This window comes from Sminthopsis crassicaudata, chromosome 4 (genome assembly GCF_048593235.1).
Source record: "Sminthopsis crassicaudata isolate SCR6 chromosome 4, ASM4859323v1, whole genome shotgun sequence".
Classification (NCBI taxonomy): domain Eukaryota; kingdom Metazoa; phylum Chordata; class Mammalia; order Dasyuromorphia; family Dasyuridae; genus Sminthopsis; species Sminthopsis crassicaudata.
Window position 1 is genome coordinate 395,557,642 of NC_133620.1, and position 24,414 is coordinate 395,582,055.

At 33.1% G+C, this 24,414-nt stretch overlaps 1 protein-coding gene across 1 annotated transcript in view; it reads left to right on the top strand.

Moving 5' to 3' along the window:
* Window positions 1–24,414, top strand: part of SDCCAG8 (SHH signaling and ciliogenesis regulator SDCCAG8) — a 246,686-nt gene that overhangs the window by 12,627 nt on the left and 209,645 nt on the right. The window contains 4 exon segments of the mRNA XM_074262533.1: window positions 9,547–9,702; window positions 9,818–9,906; window positions 13,535–13,648; window positions 16,507–16,620. Coding sequence (XP_074118634.1) covers window positions 9,547–9,702; window positions 9,818–9,906; window positions 13,535–13,648; window positions 16,507–16,620 — 473 coding nt within the window.

Consider the following 24,414-nt stretch of genomic DNA (forward strand, 5'->3'; position numbering starts at 1 on the left):
TTGCCTAAATTGATGATTTATTAAACTTCATTTTCTTATTGTCTCTTTAGAAAGCATTCAGTAAATAGAAAATTTTCATTTCTGCCATAGTCATCAATCATTACAGGAGAAGTTTTTGGGAAAGGAACACATATTTGTTTAGTGGTGGAGAGTTCAGAACTGGTTAAAAAAAAATTCTTTATTTTTGAAGCTGTATTGCTGCTCTTTCCCAAGCTGATATACTAAATCAGTCAACGATTGAATTGTGCTTATTAGTGCTGGTGAGATAATACTGTCTGGGTTAAGGAAGGGCTAGAATTCTTGGCTGTTAGTGCAGGAAAGAGCAAGGTTTCAATATTGATTGGGGAGAGATATAATCATATATTTACTGTTATGCTGATTTCTTCATCCTGTTTCACAATTTGAGAGAATTAATTTTTTTACATTTAGTTTGTCAGAAAATAAATGATATAAGAATTATATTTGACAGGAATTTTCATGTCATAAAATGAATTTTATAAATGGTGATTTTTATCTGAAATCTTTGGGAATGAATTTGGAGAAAATAAATCTAATTGTGATGATTCTTTATAATGTGTGCATAGATAAATTAAACATAACTATATATACGTATATATATACATATACACTTTAATTTTTAAAATAGTTTTTTTCCAATTTCATGTAAAGACAATTTAACATTCATTTTAAACAAATTTTGAGTTCCAGATTTTTTTCTCCCTTCACCCACCCTAAAATGATAAACAATTTGATATAAATTATATCACATTTACACTATGAGGTACTTATAGCATGTATTATATTTATGCTGATATACATCAGTAACATTAAATATTATACAGATAATTCTGAGCAGCTGTTATATACTTCTTTAGTCAGTCAACAAGTATTACATACTTACAATGTGCCTGGCATTGGAATAAAAAGAAAGGCAACAATATGATCCCTGCCTTCAGGGAGTTAGTTCATAGTCCAATTATGGGAGTCGTAATTCAAAATATTTTACAAAAATCATATATAATATAAATGGAACTTGATCTCCGAGGAAAGGCAGAGTGAGAAGGTAGGAGAAAGGATTACAGGATTGGAAAGTTTCCTGCAGAAACATTTGATCTCAATTTTGAGCCAGAAGGTGGCTCCTTCACCTGAAGGAGAAAGGACAGATTTTAGGCAAAGTTGTTAGCTAATGAAAAGGCACTAATCAAGACATGGAGAATCTTCTCTGAAGGATAGCTAAGAGGCTAATGTCACAAGAATTTGTAGTACTATACTAGCAGGAAAATAAAGAGTAAGAAGCCTGAAAAGGAAGGAAGGGGATAGGTTGTAAAGGGATTTTAGGAACCTTATAAGATTTCATGTTCTATTAAGTAATAGGGAGACTGTCCAGAAGGCTCTTCTAATAGTCTAGGCATGAGGTGATGGTTGAAAGTTCCAAGAGAGTACCTGTATGAGTAGGGATCAGATGACATATAGGAAGAAATATTATGTTGGTACGAATAACTAAACTTGACAAAAGATCATCAGTGTGCATATGAGAAGTTAAGGATGGCATCAAAGTTGTAAGCCTGGGTGATTGGAAGAATGATGTAGAAGTTTAGAAGAGGGGGAAAGGTTTTAAAGGAAAGAACAGTCCTGTTTTTGAAATGCCCATGGGACATCTATCCAGTTTGAGATGTCTAAGAGAGGGAGTTAGTTGATCTTATGAGACTTGAAGCTCCTGCAGTAGGTTAGGCTTTGCCTAGGATCATCTGTGTAGAGATGGTAATTCAATGATTGGGAACTGATAATATACACAAGCAACAGAATAAGAAGAAAATATTAAAGAAGGGATGTAGATTAGATGAATAGAACTTAAAATTTATAGATGATGTGAGATTCTATTCATAAGGGAAGTAATATGTTTTCTCAAGTTGTTCAAGAGAAGGGCAAATTGTGGTCTATCAGAAATGTTTGAGGTTAATACCTTTATTTTGAAAACAAGGGTAATTCTTAAAGTAAAATTCTAAAATTCATTGATGGGTAATTGGTGTGAAAATATATGCTTCCATGCCTCAGTGATTTAGTATTCTTAAAATTGTATCTAAGAAATTCATAGTATAAGAATTCTTCTTGTTTTGCTTAACTTGCTTAATTAAGACCATGTTGAGATCCTTTTCATAAAAGAGAAATTATTATAGTAAGACCCCATGTTTTGAATATATATATCTCTTAATTAGAAGTAACTGCAGTAATATGAAAAATTATGTAAATGGTATTACCATTTGATAATGGCTTTAATAAAGGAATAAAAATAGTTTTCTAAAAAAATAATCTAAAACATTTTAAAAATAGACTAGAAAATAGAAGTGTAAGTTAGATTCCTATCACTAAATATTGTAGTTGATTTGATGGTCTTCTAACCATTCATTATATAAATCTGAGACTATTAATGTTGATACGTAAGAAATTATTATAGTAGAATAATTCTGTTCCATCGGTAGACACTTGTTAGAAAGATCTTTTGCCTTGCTGAGAATTATCATGTGTTTATATTAATTGAGAATGCCTTTTGCTAACAAGCATTAAAATGATTTCTTCATATTTATAAAATTCAAGTATATTGTCTCTTGCAAAGGGACAATAATAATATGCACACTTATTTTGTCAATTCTGCTTTGGTTTCTAAAATGTAAACTTGAAGGACATATTTTTGTTGTTTAATTGTTTCCTTTTTATGGGCTTTCAATTACTTTTCATCTTTGGTGATATTTTAAAGAATTGTCTAAGTTAGATATTGATCAATTGAGTGTAATTTCCTTTTTTTTTTTTTTTTTTTTTTTTAAGTACTAATATATAAACACATCTAATTGTACCTTGAAATAATTTGGAAAATAAATTACAAAGTAGGTTGCTCAGTTTATTTCTTTTTCCATTTTACTTTGGTGTAGGTAGCAGTTTTGCCTTTTCCTTGATTGCTGCGGCGTGGTTTTGGTGTGTTTTTTTGGTTTGGTTTGGTTTGATTTTTTGGTTTCTTGAAGCTTTTGAGAACTTGTAGCTAATTAAAAATAATAATAATAATCCACTAAAAGTTGCAACAATAAATATAAAACATATGCATTTGTCCCCAAGAGTCATCTTGATAATGAAAAGAAGTTTTAGTAAGGTTGTTTAGATCTAGAATTCTTAAATTTTTTTGTGTGATAGGTCCTTTGGAAATCTGGTGGACCTCTCCACTATAATAATAATAATGTTTAAATGCACAAAGTGAAATACATAGGAATAACAAGGGTTGTGGTCCCTTTAAGAAACTGTATTTCCTATTGATCTGTGATTCCTTACAGATTCCCAGCCCCTCCTGGCTGAGGCATATCCTCCCCAGACAAGTTGTCTTTCCAGGATGCCAGAGCCTTTGATTCAATTACAAATACTGGTCCAAAAACATCCCTTTGAATTCTAATAGGAGATCCAGGCTTGTCCCAGTCCCCACTGGATCTGAGCTAACTTGTGCTCTCCTAGTCCCCACTGGTTCTGATCTGCTCCTGTTGTCCCAACCCCCACCAAGATACCCAATATAATAAGCTTCCATCAATTAAAGTCTTTGCAGATGGACCTTGGCAGCTCCCTTTGCTGCCAAGACTTTCTGTCCACTGAGAACTGCATTCTCAGTGTAAAACTCCTTTTCCATAGATCTGCCTCAATAGAAGTCAGTCTCTTGGAAACTATTTCTATCTAAAAATAAACTTTCATTTTACAACTAATATTCGGGAATGAGTGAATTCTTTTACTCCTAAAACCTGTGGCTGATTTAATGGGGATTCTTAATAACTCTTTTATAGCCACAAACCTCTAGACCACCAGGAATCTGGACCACTCAACAGCATCATATTTATGGTTCCCTAACTGGGAACCCGTGCTGCAGCAGTGAGAGCGCTGAATCCTAACCTGTAGACTACTGGAACAGCATCACAGCTACATTGAAATGCGATTAACCAAATTGGGTTCAGGGAGTCCAGATTAAAAACTTCTGGTTTAGATAAAAAGTTTTTGAAAAATATGCAGGAATTAATTATAAGCAGGTCATATCTCTTTCTGAAGCGATCCTCTAAAAATATAAGCATCAAAAAAAAAAAATGATAACTTGTATTGCTTGATGGAATTTTGTTTTCTGGGAAGTCCGTATACCAATGAAATCAAGGGCCTAGTCCCTATCTTAGATGGAATGATGATAAAATAAAAATGCTCCTTTTCACAGGACAATAATTCTCTAATTGAACAATTTACAATGTTCCAATCTCATTATTTAACTGGAGTGGCTCTTTCCAAAATTACTAAAGGTTTTTTAATTTAATGACTTTTACTCTTAATTTCTCATTTTCAACTCTTTGTCCTTTTCACTTAGTCTTCCATAGCTGCCCACCTGATGTTTAGAAAATAGAGGTCTAACTAAAACACTACCTTGCTCAAAAAACTCCACTAGCTCCTTATTACCCCAAATCCTAAATTCAGCTGCAAACACCTCTATTTGTTATTTCAATGGCCTTTTTGGGGGGAGGCAGTGAGGGTTAAGTGACTTGTCAGGGTCACATAGCTAGTAAGGGTTAACTGTCTGAGGCAAGATTTGAACTCAGATCCTCCAGACTTCAGGGTCAGTCAAGGCTCTATCCATGGGCATCAAGCTGCTCTCCATATTTTTCTAATTGTAATTTATATACATTACTTCTCTTTATACTTGTTTTGGTTCACTCAAACTGACCTTGGTTTTTGTTTTTTTTTTTCCTCACTTCTAACATCACATAAATAAATGACTTTTGCAAGCTATTTATTCTACTTGGTTGGATTGCATTTCCCTTGCCTCCATCTCTTATAGAATCCTTTTTTACTCAAGATACATTTCATGCACAATTTCCTGCATGAAACCTTTTGATTTTTCCTTTCCTCCTGCCAAGCTCCTAGTGCTTGTGCCAGAAAATTATTTCTTAATTAGTTTTTATATATTTACATGTGTACCTTGAAGTTGTAGGTTCTGTTTTATTTAGCTAGCACAGGGTTTGGCATATAGCTGTCAGTTAATAAATGCTACCTGATTAATGAATTTGAATAAATGCTCATTGATTTGTTAATCTTTGTTTCCTTTGTATCAAAAAGTCTGAGTAAAAGGATCCATACAGATGGGTAGGCATTTTTTATTTTGCTCTACTCTGATTTTGAATGTGTGTTTAAACATGCACATGTTATATGCATGCATATGTGAATAACACAAATCAGGAAATTTTGTGAGTTTATTTTTTTTTAAATAGTTTAAAAGCTTTAAAAAAAAATCTAGGGCATATATTGTCATGCAAATTACAGTATTGTAGTACTGCTGTATTCTTTGTGAAATCTACTCAGTTAATTCAAAGAGGTTTTTTGGACTAAAGGAAAGGTATTAATTTATTTTTTTCCCCATAATCTAGTGTCTTTAGTTCCGTTTCATTATTCTATATAGTCTTTCATCATGTCTTTGGATGATCCTAATTTTACTTGGATGTTGCAAAAAAGCTTAGATTTTACCAAATAGATGAATTTTCAGTGACTCCTGCCTATTGTGGCATTTTATCTATCACCCATCTGTATTTCTCTACATGTGAGGTGCTTTGGAGACAAAATTATGGATTAATAATTTAAAATATTCCTAAATTACATACTTTATTGATGAAAAAATCATTACCAAGTAATATTTTCTCTCACAGCATTAAATGATTACATCAGGATCCAAAAAGCTCTTGACAAACTGGAATTATGGTATCTTACAAGGTGAAATTAATTAGATAGTACTTACTTTTAGAAAATTAGTTAGTTAATGCACAGTAGTGTATGATTAGGAGTCATGGCCAGGAAGCAGTTCATATCTAAAAAGATAAAAAGGAAAACTCACTAATAGTTATCAGAAGTGGCTAGAACAACAAATTATATTTTTTTTAATTCTAAATTTTAAATATCAACAAAAAATAAGCACTTTTGAATATACAGAAGAAAACAAAAATAATGACATGAAATTACTAGTCCAGTTTATATCTAAAAAATGTACATTATGTGTGTATATATATATCTGTATATAAATATATATTATGTATATATATTTACTAAATGTCAAATAGTTAAAATAAAACTAGCCTGTGCTTCCTTCTTCATTTTTTTTTTCTTTTCTGTGCATTAAAATTTGTTTTTTCAATGACTCTTTTGGGTTGTTGGGGTTTTTTGGGGGGAGGGGAAAGAGGGAGTTGGCATCATAATTGCTTTTCCAATTAAATTGGTTCTACTTACTTTGTTTTGTATTAGTTCATACTGCCCAGGATTTTCTGAAATCATCTCTTTTGTTATTCTTTACATACAATAATATTTCATTAAATTTATCAGTTCAGGATTTAAAGGCACTTTTTTTTTTTTTTTTTTTTTTTTGATACTGTCAGCCCCTTTTTCTGTCTTAGGTTTTATGACACTGGTTCCTTGGTTCTTGACTATTTGACCATTCTTCTTCAGTTTCTTTTGCAAGATCTTCAGGTTACAATGACTAATTATGAGTATTTTTCAAGGCTGTGTTTTGGACAGTTTTTTCTCTTATTTTATTATGCTGTTTGATCTCTTTAAATCCTATATATTCAGTTATCTTATTTAGATGATTCTCATATCTGTTTATCTTTTTCTAGCCCTAATCTTTTTCATTCTCTACTTTCTTATCTCCATTTACCTATTAGACATCCTAAATTAGATGTGCTATGGATTCTAAAACTCAAAATATCTTAAACAGAACTCATTATTTTTCTTTTTAAACTCTTCCTTATCCCACTATCTTTTCTATCATCATAAAGATCCTATCTTCCTAGACACCCAACCTCAGTGTAATCTTTAAGTTTATGATCTCGGGGCATCTAGGTGGCGCAATGGATAGAGCACCAGTCTGGAATTCAGGAGGACCTAAGTTCAAATCTGGTCTCAGACACTTAACACTTCCTAGCTGTGTGACCCTGGGGAAGTCACTTAACCTTAGTCTCAGGAAAAAAAAAAAAAAAGAAAAAAAAGTTTATAATCTCATCCATTGTATCTAATTATTTACCAATTTATGTTGATTTTTCGCTTCATATCATCTCATATACCCCCATTCTCTTCTCTGACATTACCACTTCCCTTGGTAAAAGCTTTCATCACCTCATGCTTTTTGGTTGCTTTATCTACTAGAATTTTCTTTTCTCTCCAGTCCATTCTCTGCTGTTATCTCATTCTTCTGAAAGTAGAGATCTGATCATGCTATCCTTTTCCCTTTTTAATAAACTCCAGAGGTTTCCCTTTCACCTTCACAGTCAATTATAAAATATCTGTCATTTAGAGCTCTGTGTAAGAGGCCCTGTCTTTCTATTCTTTTTTTCTTTTTAGATATAGTGTTATTTGTTTAGATAGTTTATTTCATTAATGTTTTCTAGTTACATTTTTTAAAATTACCATTCTCTTTTAAAAATTTAAGTATCAAGTTCTCTCCCCTCATCCCTTGAGAAGGCAAACAATAGAATATTGATTATACATATAAAGTCATGTAAAACATTGCCATGTTGTAAAAGAAAAGGAATACAAGAAGAAGAAAAACAAAGAAAGTGGTGGATAAAAGGGATGCTTCTGGTCTGTGCTCAAAGTTTTTCAGTTTTCTTTCTGGAGGGAAATAGTATTTTTTATCATGGGTCCTATGGAATTTGCTTGTATCAATGTCTTGATCACAGGAGTTAAATCTTTCATAGTTGATTATCATTACAATATTATTACTAAGTACAGTATTCTCCCAGTTCTGTTCACTTTACATCAGTTCTTGTAAAACACACACACACACACACACACACACATAGACACACACACATATATATGTGTATGTACTTTCCCTTTGATCTCTTTGGGAAACAACATTGGAAGTGATATTTCTGGGTCAAAGAACATACACCATTTTATAACCTTTTAGGCATAGTTTCAACAGTGCATTATTGTTCCAGTTTTTCCACACTTCCTTCAGCTTTTGTCATTTTCCTTTTCTGTCATGCTAGCCAATCTGATAGGAGTGAGGTGTGATATACTTTAACTTTCATTTCTCTCATAGTGATTTAGAGCATTTTTTAATGTTTTTCTTTTTAATTTTGATTTCTTCTGAATACTATCTGCTTCTATCCTTTGACCATTTATAATTTGGGAGATGAGTCATATTCTTACAAATTTAACTGAATTCTGTATACATTTAAGAAATGAAACTTTTATCAGAGGACACTTGTAAAATGCTGGTCCCACCTCTGCTCCCTCTGGTCCCCTCTGCTTTCCTTTTGATTTTGACTACATTAGTTTTGTGCAAAACCTTTTTTAATTTAATGTAATCAAAATTATTCGTTTTACTTCCTGTGATCCTCTCTCTCTTGTTTGGTCATAAACTCTTCCTTCACCCACAAATCTGATATATTTTATGATGCTTCCTAGTTTACTTAATGGTATTAATCTTTATGTCTAAATGATTATCCATCTGGATCTTTCTTGGTATTTGATGTGAGATATTGATCAATGCCTAGTTTTTTACCAAACTGCTTTCTAATTTTTGTAGTTTTTTTTGTTTTTGTTTTTGTTTTTTTTTTTTTTTTTGGTTAAATGGTGAGTTGATGCCCCAAAGCTTGAAACTTTAAATTTATCAAATACTAGATTACCAGGGTCATTCACTATTGTGAATTGTGTACCTAACCTATTCAATGATCCACCCCTCCATTTCTTAACCAGTACCAGATTGTTTTGATGATTACTATTTTATAATATAATTTGATATCAGGTACTGCTAGATACAACTTTTCTTCCCATTCCCCCCCATTTATTTTCTTGATGTTCTTAACCTTTTGTTCTTCCAGATGAATTTTATTTTTTCTAGCTCTATAAAATAATTCTTTGCTGGTTTGATTTGCGTAACCCTGAATAAGTAAATTTAACGTGGATAGAATTGTCATTTTTTTAATATTGCCTTGTCCTACCCCTCAGCAGCTAATATCTCTTATTGTTTAGCTCTGCCTTTATTTTTATCATGATTTACTTCCCCTACCTTTCCCAGAACCTCTCTTCTCCCTACCTCTATTACGATGTACCCTTCAATCCAGTGATACCAAAATCCTTGCTGTTTCTTGCCTAGTACACTCCATGTATTTTTACTGATGATCCTCTGTATTGGGTACTCTTTGCTTTTCTCTTCTTCCTGGCTTTCTAGACTTCCTTCAGATTTTGGTTAAAGACCCACTTTCTTCAAGAAGTCTTCCTCATATCTCTTAATGCTAATGCCTTACCTAGAGGTTATCTCCATTTTATATATCATGCTTGTAGATAGTTATTTGAATGCAGTTTCCCCTTTCTCCCATCCTATAGATCTTGAGTTTCTTGAGAGCAGGGATTGTTTTGCTTTTTTCCCATTATTTAAAACCCTTCATAATTTGGCTCAAGTTTGCCATTCCAGTTTATTTTATTTTCTTTCTGTACAACCCTAGTAGCTTGTGTCAACTCTGGGTAAAAGCTTATTTGTTGTTGCAGAACGTGCCAGTAGAAGCATTCACCAACTGAAATGTGCCCTCCAGGAAAGTGATGTCATAGTTGGGGAAGATGAATTTGAACATGAAGAGTCCAGTAATGAAACTGGGACTGAGGGGAGTGGGTCCACTTGGCATGAACTACATCATAGTGATGCAGGTGTGTTTGGTGCTTAAATCTGATTCTTGAATTTAAGGGATTATGATGTTATAATGACTAAGATCAGCCACTGTTCCAGGGTAAAGCTAATAAGGTTTTTTTTCCCCCCCTTTAGTTAACCAACTTAAAGCCTTGTTAAAGCAACAGAACAATAAGGAAAATGAAGTATCCACACCAAGAAGAAGGAAAATGACATCCTTGGTGGTTTGTATTCCTTTTGAAAACTTGATAAAAATCAATAGATTTTGTTTTAACATAAGTTGTATTTAATTCATTGTCACTCTTTTAGTAACCCAGCTTGATTGCCAGCTCCGAGCCTTTTTCACACAAATTCCACAATGACCTGTATTTTTGAAAAGTCACTTTTCATTATATTTGCTCTATAGGAGGGACTGTTAGTGCTTTGAATTCCTGTGGTTTTATCTGTTAGAATTCTCATAAGAATGTGAGCAAGAACATGAGACTCTTTAAGTTATGGGTAGCCTGCGTCCCAGAACCCCAACTCATAAATTCAGTCTTTGGGTGCCCTTCATTCTCTTTGGTACATTTTTGGAAACCTCAAGGTCTGAGTTCTGTCTAGATTTCTACAGAAAGAGGAAGTCATTTTTGATTTGACTGTCCTTCTCCAAATCTGTCAGTTTCCTTTTAAAGGCTAATTAAAGTGTTCATTTAGAATCTCTATCAGCTGTTATTCAATCATCCCCAAATACCATTAGCTTATCATTCCTCTCCAGTTCAGTGTTTGTTACCTTTGCCACAAAGTACTCAAGGCAAGTGAAGAACTGACTTCATCCAAGAAATGTGATCATAATCACACAGGGGTGAAAATGGGGCTGGTTGATCTTATATAGAAAGAAGATAACTTCAAAGTCAAAATACCCTTCTCTTGGCTTTTTGCTTTTGTTTGTTCTTTTTTAATCTAAAAAAAAAATTAACCTACCTCATTAATTTTTAATTTGATTACTAGGTAAAATGAAATTGAAGCATGTACATAATTTATTAATGAGATTGTTCATCTCCTATCCTTTTCTAAATGTTTTCTAATTGCCTACCAATATATTTTAATTCTTGTCAATAGAGATGTATAGTAGAACATGAAATTAAAAGTAGGAGGGTCTTCTGAAGCTTGAGACCTGAATGTACCATTTATTTGCTATTTAACTTTAAGCATTTAACTTTAAAGCATATCAGGGCTTTGATGTCATCATCTGAAAAATGGTGTTGATATCTGTCATGGCTTCCTTATAGAGTTGTTTTAAGGATTAAATAATTGATGTGAAAGCACTCTAGGAAGATATGACATTCTATATAAGCGGAAAATATTCCATTAGTCATATTTTGGAATATCTTTTTGCTATAATGAAGCAAACATTTTGATCCCTTGAACTATCATTCTGAGACTCAGTGACATGTTAATTTCTTTTTTTTTAAGGAATTAAAGATTTATGTTAGAAATTTATAGTAACATTTCATTTAACTCTACAATTGCTTCCTTAATATCTGGTTTAGAAATCTGTGCTTCATTGATGAGTTTATCTTAATAATATAAATATGACTACATAATAATTTAATAAAATAAATAAAATGCTATTGTCATTCAGACAACTTATTACTACCAGTGAGTATTTGGCTGTGTATATTACCTTCTGTAATATATATACGTACATCTTAGGTGAACTTTTTAATCTTATGGGTCAATGTGTTATTACTCTTTCTTGAAATAATTGCTTTTCCTTGTCACAAATAACCCACTGTGATTGAAGGGTGGTATAAATACTATATATAAATGACTATGATCTAAAAAAGAAAGGCATCATTTTAAAAATTAAAACCAAAGAAAAAAAGAAATAACTAAACCTATCAACTAGCATTTCTCCAAGATAAATTTTGAACACTGATCAGTGTTACATAGGTAAAACATTTTATTTCCCCCAAAAAAGCATAATAATTTTAATAATACATCATGGATATATGCCTCATTATACATAAGTAAGAAAATAGAATATTTGGAGTTAAATGTTAACAATTTAAACATAATGGTTATGTTTTCACATTTAAAACAGATGTAGTAAGACAAACTAAGAATATTGTTTTTGTCCACTAAAATCCACTTGTTATAAAAAAAAAAAATTGCCGTATTCCTAATGTATTTGTTATTTCAGGGAACACACAGATTTTTCAATGTGACCTCAGCAATTTGCATTTAAAAATTATAATTTTTTTCCATTGACTTAGATTCTGTATATTCACAAAGAACTTTCTCAGACTTTAGAGATCTTTAATTATAACTCTCATTTTCTAGAGGAAGAAAATTAGACAGTGAAAGTTTGTGAATTTGCCAAGGTTCTTTAGATAGCAGGAAAAAAATCGGCCCATTTCTTTTTCTTTTCTTTTCTTTTCTTTTTTTTTTTTTGGAAAGCTTTTTATTTTCAAAACATGCACAGATAATTTTTCAACAGTGACCCTTGCATAGCTTTGTATTCCAAATTTTCCCCCTTCCTCCAACCCCTCTTCCCTAGAAGACAAGCAGTCCAATATATGTTATACATGTTAAAATATGTGTTAAATCTAATATATATAATCATATTTATACAAATATCTTCCCACATAAGAAAAATCAGATCAAAAAGGAAAGAAAATGAGTAAGAAAACAAAATGCAAGCGAACAAAAAAAAAAAGTGAAAATACTATGTTGTGATCCACACTCAGTTTCCACAGTTCTCTCTCTGGGTGTAGATGGCTCTTTTCATCACAAGACCATTGGAACTGGTTTCAATCATCTCATTGTTGAAAGAATCACATCCAACAGAACTGATTGTTGTATAATATTGCTGTTGCTATGTATAATGATCTTTTTGCTGTTGCTGTGTATAATGATCTCTTAGTTCTACTCATTTAGCCCATTTCTTGAACAAATACATCCTGCTGTGGAGGACTGTGTGTTGTTTCCTTCCATTGACTTGGGATTATATCGTTTAGTTGCCATATGAAGTCACCACAAATATTTATTTACTTTGGTTGCCAATTCTCAGAGGTACCAGAGAAGGATTGTGTCCATCTCTGCATAGATTCTACTTCCAAGGTAGAGATCTTAGTTGCTTAGAAGTGGGAAGCTTTGACTTCTTTTGATTTCTCCTGTCACTGATTAAACGTCAAACAGATTTAGATGTGGGATGTGTGTGTGTGTGTGTGTGTGTGTATTTGTATGTGTATATATATGCATATATGAGTATAATGTATAACATGTATAATATGTAGAGTGTTAGAGTCTCAGTTGTTCAATAATATGTCATCTGATATACAACTTAATAACATTGGCTGATTGGCTTTGCCACTTTATAAAGAGAACATCTTTCTAGGAGTCCATTGGAATGCATTCTTCTAGAAAAATATGCTCTCTGAGGAAAGGGATTATTTAATTTTTATCTTTGTATCAATATAGTTTAATAGTAAGTAGTTCATACCAATAGAACTTACTAAATGTTGAGTCAAACTGAAATTTTGTTAGTGGAGGATGAATTTCCCCTATCAACTTGGTTCTATAATAATTTCTAGAGAAGGTTGTACCACCAAATATTGGCAGAATATTAATAATCATATGCTATCCTATCATTTTTATAGTACTTTGTAGAGCTGCTTTAACTTTACAGCAATATCCCTAATTTTGCCCATTCACAGAATTTTTAGAATGATTATATAGAAATTACACAAAAAAGTAGTCATTGTTTTTGTCCAGTATATACCCAGTGCTAGTACCCCCCCCCCAAATGAATGAGGATAATAATATTCTACTCAGTCCAAATTTAGCTAACCTATGTAACTTTCACCTTAGAAAACATCAGAAAATGAGAATGCAAGTTTTCCTGCCATATTTGATCTTGTTCCCATCATTAATGATCAATCCCAATATACTCATCATTTAGAAGCAGAAGTGAAGTTTTGTAAGGTAAGTTTGGGTTTTGATTTTTTTAATTTAAAATATATATTTATATCAAGTTGTTTCATTGAATTTACTACCTTCTCCCTAAAACTTGTTTTTGCTTTTAACTTCTTTATTTGTTGGTTGATGGCATTATTCTTTTAATCATACAGATTTTTAGTTTTGTCTTTGACTCTTTCTCCTCCTTTCTCTACTCTTGCTTTATGGAATTGATATTGTTTTTGACAAATAATACCATATCTCATCAGTTGCCAAGCCATGTCATTTCTGCAAAATTTTACGTTTTTTCCTCCCACTGCAATTTCCTTAGTTTAGCTCCTCATTACTTGCTTTGACCATAGTAATTGCCTCTTATCTAAAGAAGTTAGAACTTCTCACAGAAGTAGACAAAAATATTGATATGAAGTAATATGAAATAAGATAGAACAGTATGGGGCTAGCTCAGATATAATAGCTATAAGTAGTCATCTGTGGTAGGAGCATGAAGTCACAAAGATGTGATATTCATTAAATAATAATCACAGAATCTTGAGTTGGGGTGAACCACTAGAGTCATCTAGTCCAAAGGGTTCTTGAACCAGTACATAAGGATATCTCTTAACATCCCTGATAGAATATACTTAAAGATCTCCCATAATGATGAACCCAGTATATTTCTGCAGGCAGTCCATCCTCCTTTGAGACAGTTTTTGTTAGCAAGCTTTTCTATAAATTGAGCTTAAGTCTACCTTTTTGTGGTTTTATTCATTACTCTTAAGTTTTATCCTCAGGATTAAATCCTCCTTTCATATAATACCCTTCAGATATTTGAATTCATTTACCAATAATGTCTTCTTTTAAACATTTTTTTTCCCTTCATCTTTAGTTTCTTAGGCTGGCACTCATATGGCCCATAGCCTTTAGCCTCTCATTCCCCTTTCTTTGGATGCACATCAGTTTGTCAATAGCCTTCTTAAAAACTCTGGCACCTAGAAGTGTGGACAGTGCTGTAGGCGATTCTTACCAAGACAAGGTGGATATACCAAGTCTCTTTCTCTGGATACTAATAATTTAGCCCCAGATCACATCCATATCCTAATAAAATCAGATCCATATTTCCTTCTCCTGTTGTCTCATGTTCAGCCTGTCACTTTCTCTGGTCTTCCCTTCCTCATTCACTCTTGATCCTCTACCCTTTTTTCTCCCTTTCCCACTCCATGGGCACACACGTGCACACAGGCTCTGTAATATACTATTGATTCACATAGCACGTATAGAAAATTGAGATCCAAAGGTTTTTTGGTTTTTTTGGGGGGGGCAGATGGAGATGGGGCACAGAATATTGTTCAGCTAATCTTTCTCATTCTGTATACAAATACAGAAAAATTTCCACCATAAACTTTTAGGTACATTAATGTGCCCTTGAATATCTCTCTGCAAAATCAGTGACATAAACATGGAAAATTTCCTTAACTTCTATTCCTAGATACTGTAAGAAATCTTTTGACCTTTTCTGGATCAAGATTCATTTCATAATGTATAGTTTACAGAAGCAAAATAAATCTTAATTGGTAACGTTTTAAACTTTTCTCAAATATTTATCATATTCAAATTTGTATTATTTCTTTTTGTTTTCTCATGCCATTGAATATAAAAAGGGCAAAATATTCATTTTTTTCTCTTCTTCTAGAACCTAACAGTGTATTGTGTGTAGCAGGTGGTTAGTAAACATTTGCTGAATAAACTAGCAATTCTTTATTTTTTTTTAGCTTTTTATTTTCAAAATACAAAGATAGTTTTCAATATCCACCCTTGCAAAATCCTGCACTCCAAATTTTTTTCTCCCTTCTTTTCCCCATCCTCAGAAAACAGACAATGAAATATATTTTAAACATGTACTGTTCTTCTATACACACTCCACAATTATCATGTTGCACAAGAAAAATCATATCAAAAAGGAAAAAGAATGAGGAAAGAAAACAAAAAGCCAGCAAACAACAACAAAAAAGGTGAAAACACCATGTTGTGATCCACATTCAGTTCCCACAGTCTTCTCTCTGGATGCAGATAGCTCTCCATCACTAGACCATTGGCACTGGCCTGAATCACCTCACTTTGAAAAGAGCCATGTCCATCACAACTGATCATCGTATAATCTCCTTTATCATTCTCTTTGGTATACAGGCCCAGTAGAGACAGTATTGGATCAAAGAGTATAAACAGTTGGATAGCCTTTTGGGTATAGTTCCATTTTGCTCTCCAGAATGATTGGATCATAAACTAGCAATTCTAAACTGTATTATTCTAATGTTCATTATGTCCTATCCTAGATTACAAAGACAACTATATGTTCTCCCTCTTTAACAGTTCTCTGTTGAATCTCTTTCATCTATTTTTTTTGTGTCTACCTGTTTGCATTCTTCCATACTTTTAATATCCCTATTTTTGTCTCTTTGTTGATTTTTTTACCAAGTTGAAATCAGTCAGTTATAGCTTATTAATATGCTTGTTTATTTCCCTCAGAAAATTAAACAATCTATGAATGATCTTGATAATCTTTTTCCTACTTCCTGATGATAAATCCTTTTTGTCCTACTTCCCTAATACCACTTTTTTTTTTTGGTAGGGGGGAGGGGGGAAGTAGTAGTTAAGGAACAATCAAGTCCACAAGTAGCTAAGAAAAGAATACCATCAATCTCAAGACTATTTGCTATTTCAAGTCTTTATTTAGACTTGAAATGCTTATGTAAATTATAAAATCTAGGAGATAAGAGTAGTTCTTTATGTTGCATTAAGCATCCTGGTATTCTGCAAGAAAAAGCAGTCTCTTCAGTAGTTTGAACACATATATTTAAACACATGTATGATTTTGTTGCTGTCTATAGGAAGAACTATCTGGAATGAAAGAAAGAATACGTGTAGTTGTGCTTGAAAATGAAAAGCTTCAAGAAGAGTTGAAATCCAGATCAGCAGAGCAGAAAACTGATCAAATCTGTATTGTGAGTAATTTTTTTTTTTTTTTTTTAATGTAACTAAGGGTGACATGAATAGTTTTTCAGAGTTGAATAGTGAAATCATTGCTTGGAACTTTGTTTCTATCTACTTGAATAAATCCTGACATTAATTGGGAATGGTTTAATTGGGTCAGGCTGCAGTGTTGCTGTGGGATTGAGTTTATAGATGGGGGAAGAAGAATCTCTCAGAAGTTCAGAGAGTTCTGTATTTCTATCCAGAACACACAGGCAAGGATTTGAAAGGAAGGACTTTGGTCATTGGTGGGAGGTGCAACCTGTGCATCAACTATTCCCATCTCTTAGCCTGACAGATACGGCCTTGAGAGGTCCTGGAATAGCAGCCAAGTGTTACCCTGTGTTGAGAATGACAAGGAACAGCATAATCTTGTGGATATCTGCAATTGAGATATCCGAAGGTGAGAGCTCCTGAATCCAACTATCTGGAGAGAAGAGGGCACTGTTGTATCTCTGGAACTAGAAAATCAAACAGTGACTAAGTCATAATGTAGGGGAGCACCTCTAGCCCTCATTTACCTTTGAATTATTTGGACTTTGCAGAACTAATGGGAAGAGGACTGATTCTCTAACAACCCAAGTGCCAAATTACTTTTGGAGGAGTCCCATGCACATAGACATATTATTATAAGCTTGGGAAGGCTATATGGATACTTGGGAACTGTGGGAGGATCACTGGAAAGCTTTAACTCTTTAACTTTTAAGTGATCCCACTTGTTTTCTCTCTACAAGGAAGCCAAATGCAGAGCACTGATCTTGAGGAGAGCCAACCTTCTGCCCTTCTGGGGAACTAGAAAGGAAGATAAACAGGAAGGTCAAAAGAAAATGAGATCCCATGAGATTTGTGACTTGATAACCTGCCTACTAATGCTAATTACATTGACTCATATGCTTCCAGTCATGTCCTTTCTACACTCTAGGAACCTCCTCTCTTGAGGATAAGGTGATATGTTACATCCTCTATTTCAGTTTTTGCCATATATGAAAGTCATGAGGTAATAAATTTAAACCTGGAAAGGGCCTTATAGAATGAATTAAAAGTCAGACATAGTCTGACATGGACCCTAGATTTGGGAAATGAATTTCAGAATTTTCAGAGTAAGGACAGGAAGATTCTCTTACATTAAACTTCCATAGGGAAAGTCAACTAAGGAAGAATAGGAAACTCAAGAAATGTTTTTAACCCAGAGGAGATAATTCCAGTAAAGAGTAAAAATGAGAATTTTTTGAAGAAACAATGTTAATGTACAGAGAATTGATCAACTGACTTAAAATTAAAAAAAATTTATATATAGACAAAAGATAGAAGTTAGGACAAGTAACAAAATGAAAACATCAGTGAGACATTTTTATGAATGCTGTAAAAAATAGTTGGAGGAATACTGACTGAGGGAATATTGAGAATGAGCTGAGACTGATGAGAGAAGGTAAAATCAACAACAAAAAAAATATTTTGACTGTTTTAGTGGGAAGAAGGTTAAAGAGAATAGGATCCCTATTGTAAGTGAATGGAGATGTCTTTGACAATGGAGAAAACAAATGTCACTCGGGTCTTATTTTGCTTCTGCTTCCTTTGCCAAGAAGAGTGACCCAATTAAAAAGGAAATGACAGAACCTACAAATTAACTAGGAATTCAAACTAGGTATAAGTTGGAATATGATGAACTTAAATCACCTGGCTCAGATGAACTAAATCCTTGGGAACTGAAGGAATTGGCAAATATAATTGTGACCCTTTATTTGTGATATTTGTGATACACACATACACACAAACTTGTAGATCAGATGAATATTTTTAACAAAACATCTGAAAAAATATCTCATACTATTTCTGTAAAGATGGACATGTGAACTAAACAGTAATAATATGTACTTGGAACTTGTTGAACAACCAAGCACAGTTAATGCATATTAATCATTGAATATAAATTTGACAGGAATTAGGTCTACCAGAAAGTGCCTCTGGGATCTGTGTTTGGTACTGGACTTTTCGATATTTTTACCAATGATGGTGGATGAAGACACAGATGGCATGCTTATGGGATTTGGAAATGACACAAGTGGAAGTAACAACTGACAGGCTGGATAACTTAAGATGCAAGAAAATCTTAACGAGTTATGATTGGCTGAACATAAGATGAAATTCAGTAGGGTTAAAGGTCAAGTTTCACACTTGTTAAAAAAACATCACAAGTTTAGAAGGATCAGAAAGTAGATAGGGAAAAAGATCATTGGACTTGCAAGATCCTTGTTATTGGTAGCATTATGTTAAAGAAAAAACATGCAATTTTAGGCTTAAGAGGGACATTCTTCTAAAAATAAAGAGGTATGATCAATACTGTGATTTGAGTAGGACCCCGTATGCAATTTTGTGTTCAGATCCGGATGCCTCTGTTTTTGAGTAGGACTTTAGGAAATTAAAGAGCATCAAAAGGAGCATAACCAGAATGATAAAAAGGTCTTGAGGCTCTGTCCTGTGAGGATAAGTTGAAGGAACTATGAGGGCTTAGCTAGGAGAAGAGAACATTCTAGGAGAGCAGATATTATAAGAGGAATTCCTTTTGTATAGGTCTAAAATGAAACAGCTTCTAAGATTCTTGGATTCTCTGATTAGAGGTCATTTACCTTCTTATTTTGCAGATGAGAAAACTTGGACATGTTAAGTGACCCATTTAAATGCACATAGATGACAAAACAAGAATTAGAACCATGGACCTTTGAGTCTAAATTTTTCCCCATAGCCTACCTCCTTTTTCCAAGGATTCAGTTGTAAATCAGGATTTCCTGTCCTAATTCATAAAGAAATCTGCCATTTCCATCTGTGTCAGAGACTATACTCATTTTATGAGACCTAATATATTTGTTGAAAATGAGAGTGAGTAGTAAAGTTATTAGCAATCCCCCTCCCACTACCAATTAGTCAGAAGGTAACTGGGTGTCAATTGTTAATTCAAGACATTGCTAAGTATGTCTGAAAGGCAAACTCCTAACAGATGGCAGACCAGCTCATTAGCTCTGAATCCCTGGTATCAAACTCAAATAAAAAGAATCCCTATGGATAGCAATATTGACTTAGAAAACCACAAATTAGTATTTTCATTGTTCTGTTATATTTTTATCTGTTTTGTTAAACATTTCTGAAGTTTATTTGTTTTTTTGTCTGTACCTGGAGTTTTGTGAACTAGGCTTGGAGGCGAGTTCGATATCTCTGTTCAAAGGCAAACTCTAAGCTTGTCTTTTATCTTTCCTTCTAGGAAAAAAAATGGGAATCATAAAGCTGAAGTATTAGTAAGGAGCCCTGTTCTAGATAGATCTTCCATGGCTTCAAGTCATGCTAAGATTTAGACTTGACTTTATGGTGGTTTGAGAAAGTAAACCTTTGTTAAATTGGAGAATACCAACATGAAGCCCAGCAGATAAATAATAGACCAGAAGTAAAGGGACCTGAGTTCTTCCCTAAACCTTTCACTATTTGTGAAACATATATAAGTCCTTTAATATCTGGTCCTCAGTTTGTTCATCTCTTGAATGGAGAGATGGTAGCCTAGATGATTTCTTAATTTTCTTTTAGTTCTAAAATTTTGTGACTATGATATGGAGTTTTTAGGTGGCCTTTGAAATGGTCTTAAAAATAATATATTTTGGGGCAGCTAGGTGGCACAGTGGATAGAGTACCAGCCTTGAAGTCAGGAAGATCTAAGTTCAAATCCAGCCTCAGACACTTAGTATTTCCTAGCTGTGTGACCCTGGGCAAGTCACTTAACCCCAATTGCCTCAGGGGAAATATATATATATATATATATATATATAAAATCAGTATTACATGTAGTTCCTGACATTTGGTAAAACATTACTTTTCCCCATACTTGTTAACTATAATTATTATTGGTTAATCAAAGGAATTCTTTATTATTATTGGTTATATTATTATTTATAATTATTATATTATTATTGGTTAATCAAAGACTTTCTCAGTTTTTATAGAAGCATTCTGTCTGATGATTCTGAAATATTTTAGTTGTGAATATCTTTACCTTTGCTTTAAAATTAAAGTAGTTTAAAGAAACCAGTGACTTATGGACTTAGGCTTTTTTTCTTTTTTGGGGTCTGGAACTATTCTTTTATTGGAATGATTCCTGAAGGTAACCCTAAAGAAGGCATATTGTTTAAATCTGCCATTCATAAGAAGGAATTGGTAGTGCTTACTCCTAATTATAAATGAGTAGATGATTTTTTTTTTAGTTGCTTCTTCTGAGTAGTCATTTTCAATTTATGATCAATTGTTATTTAAAATGTTTTTATATTCTTGAATATATACATTATTTATGCTGTTGATAGATAACATTTCACTTGTTTTAAATTTTGAATGCCATATTTGAATGGCTATTTGAAAAAAATTTCACATAAAATATATTTTTATAAGAACTTTTCTTTTTCATTTTTCTTTTCTAATTATACACTTATCTAAACATGACTGAATTATTCATATTTTCAGCAGCCATGTAGTGGCATACCAGTTAAAGCTGGCAAGTGAGTACATTTGGGAAGTAAGATGAGAAAGGAAATGAGACAGATTAATGAATCAGAGGGAGAAGTAAACAAGGCAAGAAGGAGAAGGAAGTGGTGGCAAACCTATGTTTCTTTTCACATAGAAAAAAGAATATTAACAAAAGGTTTTGTAAGTGTCAATGCTGAAAAATTGCCCATACGTATATCTTGTAAATAAAAAGCTATAATAAGAAAAAAGAATATTGGCTTAAATATATGTGTGTGTGTGTGTCTCTGTGTGTGTGTTTATGGGTGTAGTTTCAGAAAGATATATATGAATACCTTTCTATATTTGGTATTTTGATAATTTTATTTTCAAATAATTTAAAATTGATATAACAATGTATACACATTTAAAAAATTATACTGGATATATTTTATTCTTTCTAATTTCTTTGTTTCTCTGTTGCTATTTCTCTATCAGTTATAATAAATCAATAGATTTCCTAGATGTTTACTACATTTTGTGAAGCACTGTACTTAATGTTTTTATTTAAAGCAAAATAAAATTCCTCAGAATTCCTCTCATTTAAATGGGCCAATAACTATTATCTTTTGACCTCTATTAATATTTTATCATTTTAGTTTTTATGCATTGACAAAACTATTGTCCATTATCCATACATAATATGGATAATGACTTCTTATAAAATATCATAGAAATGATATAGCAATATTTAGCTTATCTCATTCTGAGTGAAAATAGCTTCTTTTCTGTTCCTCCAAAATTCAGACCTTGATTTGAATTTATGTTAATTAACAGAACGAGATTTAGAGGATTTCCAGTTGCTTATTTTATTATGATGAATTATAATTCCAGCTGTAGCTAAGGTTTTTTTTTTAAATTGTAGCTGAATCTGACATTTTCAGAGAAGTTAACTTGAAAAATGGTAGGATTAATTCCAGATTGTTTAGACAACACTGGGTTTGGACTTTGCTAATAGTTTTTAAAAATATATGATAATTTAAATGTATATTTAAGTAGAAAATTTCCCAAGTATCACCTATGCCTTCCCTTAAAAAGATCTTCAATACTCATTCTGACTTAAAATTTGTTATTTATATGTACTTATTTAGGAAAAAAAACTAGTTATTTTGAATATGGGGGTGAATTTTAATTGAAAGGATAAACTAAGCTACAACTACCTTGAAGCCCTTACTTTCCCAGAAATCACCTAAAGTTCATACTAAAAGCTGACAACCAATGGAGTAAAAGCTAAAGATAGTTTTCTTGTCTCCAGCTTGAAAGAATCAGTGCTACCTCCAACTTTCAGCACTTCAGAGTGTTGTAGTTTAGACCTTGCTACAGCAGTTTTAAAAGGTTTCTTATCCTTTATAAATCTTAAATACTTAGAGATTCTTCTATAAGTAAGACAGGTAGGAAATGAAAACATTGGGTAGCAGGAAAATGACCACAAGGCAAGAGTTTGTAAGCTTGACAGCATAGAACACAGAGCCAGCAGGGTAGACCACTCATGGATTTAGGAGTAAGAGTGGATGCTGATATCCTAGCCCATCTTTAGTACTAGCTTTAAATACCTTTGCCTTTCTTTCTTCCTCCCTGCGCCAACCAAAAAAAAAACAAACAACCAAACAAAAAAATGTCCTATTTTACTCTTCTGCCTTGAAAGAATGCCATCCTTTGAACCCAGGCTGGGACATGATATTGTGAAGGTGGTCTCAGACCAGCTTTGGATATCTAGTCTTTCATTCTTCAGCCTAGTTACTTGAGTCACTGAACCAGCGTTCAAGCCTAGAACCTAAATCATCCTCTGCTCTGCTTCACCAATTGATAGAAGAAAATCGCCAGTGTCTCATCTCTTTATAGTCATAGAATGCCCAGAACTCGGGCCTCTTCCCCAACAGGACGAAAGCTCCTACATACTTCCCATAGGCTGGACCAGAGTCTCAGATAAAAGACTTCTTGCCACCGGATCTTGTCCAGAAGTAGGTTTCTGGCATTAGGCGCAAGCAGGAGCCAAGAACCTGTCTCTTTTGCAGGAAATCATCTGATTAAGCAATATCCCTGTTACCTTGGGGTGGGGCATATGAACTAGTGCTGAATGTGAGTTCAGTAAGGTCACTGGGGATCTGATCATTCTTCTTTCCTGATACTTAAGGGAAACTTAATTGCTATTGTTCTTTGTTTTTTCAGGTTCTTTAGGAAGCCTACTCCAATCTTACTGTTTCCCAGTCTAATAGTTAACAAAACTCTACTTCATCCCGTAATTGATACATTTAAAATCCTATCACTTTTTACCTTCCCATTCATTTCCTTCCACAACAATTCTAGCTCCTCCCAATTCCCTAATTTGCTCTGCATGGGGACTTCAGTTTAGCTGTTGATGTTCCCTTGAATATCCTTACCTCCCAGGTAAACAACATCTTCAATGTTAATGACTTAAATCTTTGTTTCACCTTTCCCACATACAACAATGGGCATTAAAAAAAAAAAAATTATGGTGAGTCATTTGGGGTTAAGTGACTTACTCAGAGTCACACAGCAAGTAAGTATCTAAGGCTAGATTTGAATTCAAGTCCTCCTGATTTCAGAGCCAGTATTCTATCCACTGCACCATCTAGTTGCCCAATAGAATGGCCATATTCTTGACCCTAACATTACCCATAAATGTTTGACTTCTATAATCTGAAATCCTTTTGCAGATCAAAAACTTTAGTCCTTCTTTCTCTGATATACCTCTTTATTGTACTCCATATTTAAAACTCTTCATAATTTGACTCAAGTTTGCCATTCCAAGTTTATTTTACTTTATTTCTCTTTCATATAATCAGTCTATAAGCACGTTATGTATTTGAAAGAGGGGTATATGTTCCTTCTCTCCCAACATTCCCTCTCCATTTCTTGTTCCCTGAAAATATGTATTGTAAATGTTGGTCCCCGATAAAATGTAAACTCTTTAGGGTAGGTATTTTTTGATTTATCTTTCCTTCTCTAGGTCTAGCCCCCAGCCCTATGCCTGGCATATTGAATTTGAAGTAAATAGCCTACATACAGCATAGTAGAGCTCTTCAGAGCTGTTTGCTCTTATTAATATGATTTTTTTTTTTTTTTTTTGTAGGCTGGTGTATTTTCCAGCCTCTGAGGAAAAAAAATGGATAGAGTCCATTTTCTTTCCCCAACTATAATTTAGAAGAAAACACACTATTACTTTTCTTGAAAGTTAAAAAGATTTGGCCCATAAATCTCCTAGTGTA